The 10,913-nt window shown below is 49.8% G+C and overlaps 1 protein-coding gene across 4 annotated transcripts in view; it reads left to right on the top strand.

Annotated features, from left to right (window-relative positions):
• The window catches only part of MLPH (melanophilin), a 74,037-nt gene that overhangs the window by 20,249 nt on the left and 42,875 nt on the right, over window positions 1–10,913 (top strand). For all 4 annotated transcript variants that reach the window (XM_011929610.1, XM_011929609.1, XM_011929608.1 and 1 more), the window contains 2 exons: window positions 4,736–4,957; window positions 5,153–5,265. In XM_011929610.1, coding sequence (XP_011785000.1) covers window positions 4,736–4,957; window positions 5,153–5,265 — 335 coding nt within the window. The remainder of the gene's footprint in view (window positions 1–4,735; window positions 4,958–5,152; window positions 5,266–10,913) is intronic.

Raw genomic sequence — 10,913 nt, 5'->3', positions numbered from 1 at the left:
TGTATGCACCCTTTCCTCAGAGGCTGCTGGGCCTCCCTTGAGGACAGGAGTCTCCCCTCGGCTCTGTTCTGCCCCACCAGTCACAGCTCTGGCTGTGTGTCCCAGGGCTCCCCCGGAGATGGGACTGCAAAGGACAGTAGTGTGGGTCCCCTGCCCTGAGGACAAGGACAGCACTTCCCTTCCACCCCACGCATCCCTGTCTCCAGGGCTCTGTCTCCGCCAGGGGCTCACTTTCTCTGCCTTTGCCATCATCTCCCCCCTCTCTCCTATCGCTTAGTCCCTTTTTTCTGCATTCTAGGAGGGGGAGCAAACTTGACTTCGAAATCAGCGGTTCTCAAACCTTTGGGCCTCAGGACCTCTTCACATTTCCTAAATTACTGAGAACCCCAAAGAGTTTTATTCATATGAATCATATCTATTAATATTTACCACATCAGAAATTAAAACTGGGAGTTAAAAATATTTATTTATTCACTCATTTAAAATAACTGTAAACCCCCTATATGTTAACATAAATATAGTTTTTATTAAAAATGAGATTTTCCCAAAATAAGAGCGTGAATAAGGTCAGTGGTGTTGTTCTGTTTTTGCAAATCCCTTTAATGTCTGTGTAGCAGGACAGCTGCAGACAAGAACCCCTTAGACACCAAATTGTAGAAGGAAAGGGCTTTATTCAGCTGGGAGCATTGGCAGACTCACGTCTCCAAAATCCGAGCTCCCCGAGTAAGCAATTCCTGTCCCTTTTAAGGGCTCACAACTCTAAGGCGGCCCATGTGAGAGGGTTGTGATCGAATGAGCAAGTAGGGGGTACATGACTGGGGACTGCTTGCACCTGCACCTGTAATTAGAATGGAACAGAACAGGACAGGGATGTTCACAGTGCTTTTCCATACAATGTCTGGAATCTCTAGATAACATAACCGATTAGGTCATGAGTCAATCTTTAACTACCAGGCCGAGGGTGTGGCACCAGGCTCTCTGCCTGTGGATTTCATTTCTACCTTTTAGTTTTTACTTCTTTTTTCTTCGGAGGCAGAAATTGGGCATAAGACAATGTGATGGGTGGTCTCCTCCCTTATCTGGAACAATAGAAGACAGCTAAGTTCTCTACTTGCTTCTGCATTCAGTGGGTGATAACACATTGTCTGGGCTGTAGTATTTGAAGAAAATCTAGGCTCATCCAGATATATAATTGAAAAAATGAGCCTTTGCAGATGATAATTTACATTATGTGTTGTTACAGCATGAAAACCCGGCAGTTGGAGTTGGTAGTTTTTTGTTGTTGGGTTTTTTTTGTTTTGTTTTTTTGAAGCAAAGTCTTGCTCTGCCACCCAGGATGGAGTGTAGTGGTGCAATCTCGGCTCACTGCAACCTCCGCCTCCTGGGTTCAAGTGATTCTCCTGCCTCAGCCTCCTGAGTAACTGTGACTACAGGTGCGTACCACCATGCCTGGATAATTTTTGCATTTTTTGTAGAGACAGGGTTTCACCATGTTGGCCAGGCTAGTCTCGAGCTCCTGACCTCAGGTCATCTGCCTGCCTCGGCCTCCCAAACTGCTGGAATTACAGGCGTGAGCCACCACGCCCAGACAGTTGGTAGTTTCTTAAAGATTAGTTGTGATGTGGAATCTGAAACCACATTAGTGAACTTTTCCTTTCCTGTTTGTTAAAACCCATTGGTCTCTCTTGCACTTGAGGTGGATTTTCTACCCCTGTGTGATTTTTGCAACACCGTGCATTAATCATTTGGAAGACTCTGGCTCACTGAGTTATGCAGACTTCTCAAATGTTGACACATTTCATATGCATCCCAAAAGAGAACCACTTCTGTTACTCTCACCAGCGATCTCATCAAAAGTCTCCTGGTGTTGGAAACTGTCAAGCTCACAGCAGGCGATATATGTTTTCCAAAATTCTATTTTGTGCTTGAAAGCTTCCGTTTCATTACTGGCAATAAATACTGTCACTTCTTTTCCTTGAAGGAGAGTCACACTTTGTTCATTTTTGAGAAAATATCTGCCACGCACCCAAGCCGAAACGGTTTGTCTCCCCATTGTTCTCTCAGGTGAAAACGGTATTTCATAAGAAAAGTTTCTAGCTCAGGTTGCAGTCTGAACAATTGCCCAATCCCGTTGATAGAAATATCTGTCACCTTCAACATGCAGCGGTAGAGCTTCCTGTCCTCCTCCAAGCTCATCACGCAGAATACTCAAAAGACATGGACGGGGGCCACAGTTCAGAAAGACTCATAACTTTCAGTGTTTCATCAAGGTGATTCTTAAATGCAACTGTTTTTTCTTCTCATTTCTTTTTCTTTTCTTTTTTTTGAGACAGAGTCTCGCTCTGTCACCCAGCCTGGAGTGCAGTAGTGCAATCTCGGCTCACTGCAACCTCTGCTTCCCTGGTTCCAGCAACTCTCCTGCCTCAGCCTCCCAAGTAGCAGGGATTACAGGGGTGTACCATTGTGCCTGGCTAATTTTTGTGTTTTTAGTAGAGACGGGGTTTCACCATGTTGGCCGGCTGGTCTTGAACTCCTGACCTCAGGTGATCCGCCTGCCTCGACCTCCCAAAGTGATGGGATTACAGGTGTGAGCCACTGTACCCAGCTCCTTTCTTTTTTGATGAAGGATACAGTGATTGCCAGTGCCGTCGGGCCCACTGCCCTGACTCTTGCTAAAGCCCCAGCAGTTTATCCACCATTGTTTTTACACCTTCAGTGCAGGCGTCGAAGGGCAAAGAAAAGGCAAATGATGTCTTAGCATTATTACAAAAATAGCCTTGCCCTTGTGACCCGCCCCCTAAAGGATCTTAGGAACCTCCAGAGGAGAGGTCCCTGGACCACACTTTGAAGACCACTCTTGGAAATCATGGAATCTAATATTCCACGGTAGAAGTTGTACCCATTGCCCCCTCCACTGTGGGTTGTGATTCCTCACCACCTCCGTCTTAACTGGTTCGTCTCCATCTCCACCAGCATAGCCGGTGGTGCTCCCGTCTCAGCCTGGTTTCCTCCCGTGTCTCCTCTGTCCCTCTCGTTGAGACTATACGTACTTGCTTATGTCCCATTCAGCACGCCAAGCTGACTTGTTTCAAGTCTGTTTTTGATGGTAAGTCACATTCAGGAGGGTCTTTTATTCCTGAAGCTAACTTTAACTTGGAGCCACGTGCCTGGCTTTTGCCTGTTGAGGAGTGACTTCTGGTCAACCCAATAAACAGAGTGCATGGAGTGCTCCGGCCCCATTCACCCCTCAGGATCTGAAGCTCCAGGTCCTGGAGTGGCTGGCAGGTGTCATTTGGCCTCCCCAAATGGAGTCTTCTCTGCCCTCCCTTCCTGGTCTCTGGCTATGAAGAAGGGAAGTTATGTTTTAAAGAATCTAAAGCACAGTACAGTTATCCTTTTCCCCAATTTCGGCCCCGGAAATATATCAACCTCCAGCTGCTGCCCCAGGACACTCCTGGGCTCTTATGTAAGAGGACTCCTCCGGCCTGGGGTGCAGGGCAGTGCACATGTCCTTGTCTTTCTTCCTGCTGTGCTGGGCCTTGGGGTATCGTTCTGCCTGGACACAGAAGAAGAGGTACTCCCTGGGCCACAGGCTGGACAAGCCCTGTCCGGCGAAGGGGTGGCCTCCAGGTTTTCTGGTTGGTGCAGAGCTGGCAAGAGTGGAAATGGAGGGGGTGAGGCCCTTCCCATCTGGTTCCAGGGACTTGTGCTCCTCTGTTTGGGGCAAAGACTTTACCTTGTCAATGCAGCTTTATCTAAACTGTAGTCTGTGGATGGCGGTATCCCCCTAGATTCCTACAACTGCTTGATGCTTTTTCTCTTGGTTTTTGAAGCTATGACGAGAGCCTGATTTTGTGTCCATCTCAGTGAATATTTTTGTAAATAGCTGAGAGAGGAAAATCAGTGAAGTTCAGCCAATTGCACTTGAAACCGGAGGTGGCCTCCCACTGCCCTGTGGGAGTCTCCAGTCTCTTCACCTTTGCCACACTCTGGGTGTCCCCATCCAAATCAGTGCACTTCAGAGTTCTCAGAAGACAATGGCATCTAGTGTCCTTCTTGTTTGTGTCACTAAGAATGGATTAATTTTATCTCGTCTGAAACTGAAAATATTACGTTTGGCAGACATTCTCTGAACTCTAGAACAAAAGAAATGTGTTCATTATCATCTAAGGGTACATTTTCCAATCAGTTCAACTTGGCAGGTTCACCAGGAAGCTGTGTTAGTTAAACTCGGATGGTCTAGGAGAACTGTAGTTTTCCTGAGACTTCTGGGTGCTGGATGATTCCTGCTCTGGAAACACCGAGCCGTTTCAGCCGTGCTCTGGGGGAGCTCAACTCTTGCCCCCTGCTGGAAGAGACCCAAAAATGTTTGATCAGGAAACACCATCTGGCTTTGCCCTCAGGACTCTGTGACCGCCCTGGAGAGGGTGCAGTGACCTGCCAACCAAAACTGGTACAATTGTAAACAGCCACAGAAATGCTTGAATGCAATGTCATTTCTATGAAATTAACGTGTTTCCATTCCAGCCTACCAAAATTGCCCGTTTGAGCTCAGCCCGCAACACAAAGATGCCTGTGTGCCTTTGCCCAACTTTGGGTCACTATTTTCTGCATAGGAGACCGTTACTGTGTGTGTGTATGTGTCTGTGTGTATGTGTATGTACATGTACACACTTAAAGCCTGTGGCAAAAACAAGATGCCCAATGTATTTCTTGTTTCTGATATTTTTCCAAGGGGGTTGAAGGGCAAGATTAAGAAGGAAAGCTCCAAGAGGGAGCTGCTTTCCGACACTGCCCATCTGAACGAGACCCACTGCACCCACTGCCTGCAGCCCTACCGGCTGCTTGTGAATAGCAAAAGACAGTGCCTGGAATGTGGCCTCTTCACCTGCAAAAGCTGTGGCCGCGTCCACCCGGAGGAGCAGGGCTGGATCTGTGACCCCTGCCATCTGGCCAGGTGAGCCCAGGCCTTGAGGTAAAATGATCTTGATAGTTTCTGGATCTGGCATGTGCCTTCGGTGAAGCTAGCTGAAGAAGGGTGGATGCACACATGCGCACGCTTGTGTGTGTGTGTGTGCATGTGTGTGTGTTATTTATGCAGACTTGTGTTCAGCAGTTAGGCGGTGCCATGTGCCTGTGCTTGTCTCTGCAGAGTCGTGAAGATCGGCTCACTGGAGTGGTACTATGAGCACGTGAAAGCCCGCTTCAAGAGGTTCGGAAGTGCCAAAGTGATCCGGTCCCTCCGTGGGCGGCTGCAGGGTGGAGGTAAGGAGTGGACAGTGGGAAAAGCTTTTAGTTCCCAGGCATTTTAGGAATATTAAAGCAGGCTCCTTTGGAGTGTGCGTGTGTGTGTATGTATGTGTGTGTGTGTGTGCACGTGTGTGTGTGTGCACATGCCCCTCTGTCTCTTCTGCTGCTTTTTTTTTTAATTTAATTTTTATAGAGACGCATCTCACCATGTTGCCCAGGCTGGCCTCAAACCCCCGGGCTCAAGCAATCCACCCACCTCGGCCTCCCGAAGTGCTGGGGTTATAGGCGTGAGTCACTGAGCCCTGTGAAATTGGTTCCTTTTTATGTGAGGTGCAAAACTCTGCATCCCACTGGCCTGGTCTGAGTGCCTCAGAAGTCCTGGGTGCTGTTGAAGTTGCCAATATTTGAAATTATATTGTTTTCAAATCTTCAAAGTAAGTTGAGAACTCAAAGCCAAGTTTCCGAAACCCAGCTGCTGACTGAATCACCAGGGTGCTTGTTAATACTACATGTTTTCCAAGCCCTTCTTCCATGGGACATCTGGTTTGGGGCCTAGACTCTCTCTTTTCAACAAACATTTCACATGAATGGTGATTGTCAGGATTTAGAGAAATCTGTTACAATTCAGTTGTTTTCGTCTTTTGAATCCAAGTATTTATTTCACAATGACTTTGAAATCCAGGCAGTCGTCTTAAACTAAACAACCTCTTTGCCTGTAATACCCCCCATATGGCATTTGGAAGAGATCTTTCCACGGGGAGGGTGGGAGGATGCCAGAGGGTCTTCTGCGTTTGAGTTTGAAGGGAGCTAAACCAACAGTGTTTTTGAGAAAGCTCACCTTGTCCCTGTTACCTGAGTCCAAGGCTCTTGTCACTAAGCCCGGTCAAGCATTTGGAGGCCCAGCCCCCACCAAGCCAGGTGTCTGGGGTCTCAGTGTCCTGGATGACTCCATCTGCAAGGCGAGTTTCTCCAGGGTCACGAGGCAGCTGCCTGGCTCCAGCAGCTGGGCACATCCAGGGCAGAGGCTGTGCTTCTGAATTGGGACGTCCTTACCATGCCCCAGCCCAGGCGTCTCCCCCAGGCCTTCTTTCTGGAGAGACACCTTATTCATGCCTGTCCCTTAAAGCCCCAAGTTTGATTGGAGAGGCAGAAGTCGGCATAGACACCCTTTGAGCATTCAAGCTCTCGCTGGGCCTGCTGCAGGCATTTCAAGGCATCTTAGCACATCGTTTAATTTAGGACAGAGGCCACGGAGAGGCACCCCTGGAGCAGCACACTGAGCAGCACAGGGTGGCTGCCCTTCTTGAGTGATGGGGGTGAGGGTGGGGGCAGGTGTGATAAATCACCCAAACCAGGGCATTTTTAAGAGTAAAAGGAGGCTCTACTGATAACATGCTGCAACAACAGATGTGACTAGGAATGGCCGATGACATGGGGACAGGCCGTCACCCTATTCCTGGGCTGCTTCTTCACAGTGATCATGAAGCCCAGCAGCAAATCCTACCTCCCACATGCACACGGCCAGCCTGGAGCCCACCGAAGGGTCCTCCTGCAGCCGATGGAGCTTGGTCCCGCCTCCAGTCCACCCCTACCAGGCGTAGGGATAGAAACGACACGTGACACTGGGAAAAGCCATGCTGTCAAGCATCTGAGAATGTCAACCCCAGAGGCAGTCTTTAGGGACTGGGGTGGGCTCAGGAAGCTGTATTATTTCAAAGAATGCAGAATGCAGTGTTTCAACAGCTCAGCCCAGAGCTGCTGGACTTCACACGGCCGGCGGAACCTGCCGACTTCAAAATCATCACCACCAAGGGCCAGGAGGTGACGCTGTGGGGCAACAGAAAACAGAAAACAGCCGTTCCTTGAACTTGGATTCCCAGCAGCTCCCCCAAGCGCCCACAGGGGCTGCGTTCCTCCCTGCTGGGCGCCTGTAACTACAACATTAAAACAGGGCGCAAGCAAGGAACACAAAAACTGGGAAAGCTGTGCCTTTAAAAAAAAAAAAAAGAAAGAAAAGTAGGGTAAAAAAGCTTAAGGTTAATGTTTTGAAACCTGGCCCAGCCAGGGCCTAATGCAGACCTTGTCCAGCTAGTAAGTGGGGCGCTGGGGGTCTTCACTGAGTGAACCTTCAGAGTGCTGGGTGTTTCACCAAGGCCTTCCATAGGGGACCTGGCAGGCTCTGCAGGAGGCAGCCTCGATGGCTGATGGCCAGGAGAGGAAGGGAAAAGCCCTGGACTGGTCGCTGAGCACACAGTTCCCCCACCCCCTGCCTTCCCTCCCAGTGCCTTTCCGTTTCCCTCGGTGATGGCTTTGCCTGACAGTGCAGACCTCGCCTGAGGTCAACACTAAGTTCTTTATACTCATGTGGTTTTATTTTTGTTTTCTCCTCCCTATCAAGAGTGGTCAGAAAATCTCTGTTCTGTGTCAGGAACATGGAAAATCTGTTGGATTTTTTTTTTTAGCATGACTTGATCAGATAGGTAGGATAACGTCGCCCAAACCCCTGGCCCAAGTGCAGAGTGACAAAAGGGATCAACACTAAAAGGACCCCTGAGACGCCGGGATACTTCCTCTTCACGTTCATCGTGGGGACTGGGGACATCACCCTGACAGGAAAGCCCATTTCCACATCCCTGAGTGCAGGGGGAGTTCACGTCTTGGGGCCTCTGCCTGTTGGTTTGGGATGCATCTCCTCAAGGCACTCACTTGTCCAGAGAGAACAAAAATAAAACCAGGTCTGCTCTCTGGCACTGTCATCTGGGCACGTTTGGAGCCAAAAACCTTGACTTCCTGAAAGTTCACTGAAAAATCATCTCGTAAAAGGCAGATTCGTTGGACAAAAAACATAGAAATGTGTTCACCGTGTATACATGGGAGCCTTCAGAATGCAGACCCACAGATGCATGGAAATTGTCCATTTTTACGCTTAGGTTCAAGAAAGGATGGGCAGCGGTGTGAAAAGGGATTACACAAGGCCAGACCTGCTGCTGATAGGCTGAGTAGGGAACCCAGCAAGGCCTGTTTGTCTACATTCTTCTTGACCTTTTTCCTCCAGGAATGGGGCGGGACCCTCTTATGACCTAAAGTCAAACAAGGAAGGTCAGATAGTTTCTTTTTTTTTTTTTTTTTTAGAGATGGGGTCTCACTATATTGCCCAGGCTGGTTTTGAACTCCTGGGCTCAAGCAGTCCTCCCACTTCAGCCTCCCAAAGTGCTGGGATTACAAGCATAAGCCACACATGCCCAGCCAGATAATTTCTTTATGGCTAGATTTTACATAGAAAGTAGAGAGAAAGTCAGAGTGGTATTTGCATGTTTTTTGGCTGACTTTGGGAGAAAAGGATACCAGTTTCTATGTCCTGCCTTGTGGAAGAGGGATTCTAGTTTCTATGCTGGCCTTGGGGGAGAATGGGCCTGGGAGACAAGAGGGCAGGAGAAGGTCAGAGAGAAACTTTGCTTCTGAGGCTGCTGCTAAGGCCTGCATTTGGGGGCACTGTTTTCTGAGCCCCAGAAGCATTGCCAGCCAGGCAGGCATCCGCTGAGTGTGTAAAAATAGACCTCCAGAGCTCAGACATGGGCACCTGCAGGCCCCTTTAAAACCCTTGATAGCTTTTATCTTTAAGAGAAAGATTCAAGTTAAAGAATACACCAGGCTGCCTCTCCCATCTCTCCTTCCACTGGGGAAATTGAGGCCCTCTGAGCCCAGGCAAGCTGCTGGTCCCCTTGACTCACCCCAGCATCTTCCCAGACACTCCTAAATAGGCAGCAAAGCGGTGAATGGCAGTGACAGCTTCAGGCAGGACAGGCAGTGACAGCATGTGCTTGACACCTGATCTCAGCTGTTTGTTATAAAGTCCTTCGTTCAGATTTCAGTTTTTGCCAGTTGGTTGACTGTTTCTATCTCTGTATTATAAATGGAAAGCTGGACAATTAGACTGAATTTTCCAACCCATATGAAAGATCACTGCTGGCTCAGGACAGAGCCTGAGAACCCAGAGCCGCCCAAGGCCCAGTTGATGGTAGAATTGTAAGCTGGTGTGGACATCACGGAGGAGGGTGTGCAGCATTCGGGGGTGGATGAAGGGAGGTGCACAGTGATGAGGTCTCCATCTCACGGGAGGCTTTGGAAGATGCATCGGTGTTTGATTCAGTACATCCACTGAATGCTTGCCAGGTGCCAGGTCCTGGGCTGTCCTGAGGGTAGGGCAGTGGAAGAGCCAGGCCCTCTTCCACACTTGGGGACAGTCCCCACTTGGGGGGAACTGTCAGCATAGCCAGTCCATCAAATAGGGACATTTGTGCCTCTGAAACCGAAAGGCACAAGGGAGGAACTTCCTGCAAAGGGGCCCCAGGCCCGAGAGATGAAGATAGGAGCTGCGGGGATCACAGGTGGGCCAGTCAGGGAAATGTCTAAAACAGAAACCACACGGTCATTTCATATAAGGAACTGGTTCAAATGCTGTTAACGGAGAATGGGAAAAGGAGATACTGAGGTATCAGAGGTCATAACTGCAGGAATGCCTGCATCCCCCACAACCACCAGGGGTGTGAGCAAAGGGCAGAGGCTGGGATTAATAGAAACAGACAGCTCCAAGGAGGCCACCCAGGGATGGAACACAGCCCTCCAAGGTGGGGGTGCCACCAGCTAGTGCCCTTGTCTCAGGGGCCGTGATGAAGCTGGACCAGCTGTCAGGGTCAAGGGCGTGGGGCTGGAAACCACAGGAAGGGGAACATTCCTTCTTCCTTTTCCCACTCACTGCGGGCCGAGCCCTCACAGAGCAGCAGACAAGCCAGAGGTGCAGTGTGCAGGGCCAGCTCCCACATCACAGAGCAGAGAGTGAAGGTGGCTCTGAGGCCACCCCAGTCCCTGCACCCACAGTCCTGCTCCCCGTTGCAGTTGACAGTGCATACTCCAATGCACCAATGCCTGCTTGTTCACACCTATGACCCCTAAGGCACAGAGAGCAAGGTGCAGACCCCAGGGCAAGGGTGTCCAGGGGCAGCAAGGCCTGGCTGGGCCCAGAGGATCTGACCTCCACAGTGCCAGCTGTGCCCTCAGCAGCCCCTGGAGTAGAAAGGTGGATGGTCCACAGGGCCTGCTAGCTTTAAACCCTGGGATCCCTTTCCTGAACCACTTGCCACAGTCACAGCACAGGCCAAGCCAAGGTGTGTAGGAGAAAGCAGGGAGAGACAGTGGGGCTAGGGAGACCAGGCCCAGGAGCTCAGTGTGGGGAAGGAGCCCTGCTGGGCAGAGAAAGGAGAGGGGGCATGAGGGCTGAGCCTCACCTCCCTCCCTGCAGTGATGAGGTCAGGCCTGCTGACCAGCAAATGCTATAAGCCTGCAGGTGAAGCCATGTGTTTGGGAGAACATGACTTAGCTCTAGGCCTCACTCACACTCCACAGCTCCAGGGTCTTCCTACTGCCCAATAAGCACAATCCTGCAGACATGGTCAGACCTGTTGGTAACGTTGATTGGTAACATTGGCAACTGATTGGTAACATTGATGCAGAGTAGTGATTTTTACACTGTAATTCAGACCAGTTCTAAGTGATGTTTCGATAGGTCTATAAAAGGCCAGCAGAGAGCCTTCCCTGAATGTTTCTCAGTGAGTGGATGGATTGTGGGAGAGGGAGAGATGGATGGATGGATGGATGGATGGATG

This window comes from Colobus angolensis, unplaced genomic scaffold, assembly GCF_000951035.1.
Source record: "Colobus angolensis palliatus isolate OR3802 unplaced genomic scaffold, Cang.pa_1.0 Scaffold82, whole genome shotgun sequence".
Classification (NCBI taxonomy): Eukaryota; Metazoa; Chordata; class Mammalia; order Primates; family Cercopithecidae; genus Colobus; species Colobus angolensis.
This window is presented reverse-complemented; position numbering and strand designations above follow the sequence as displayed.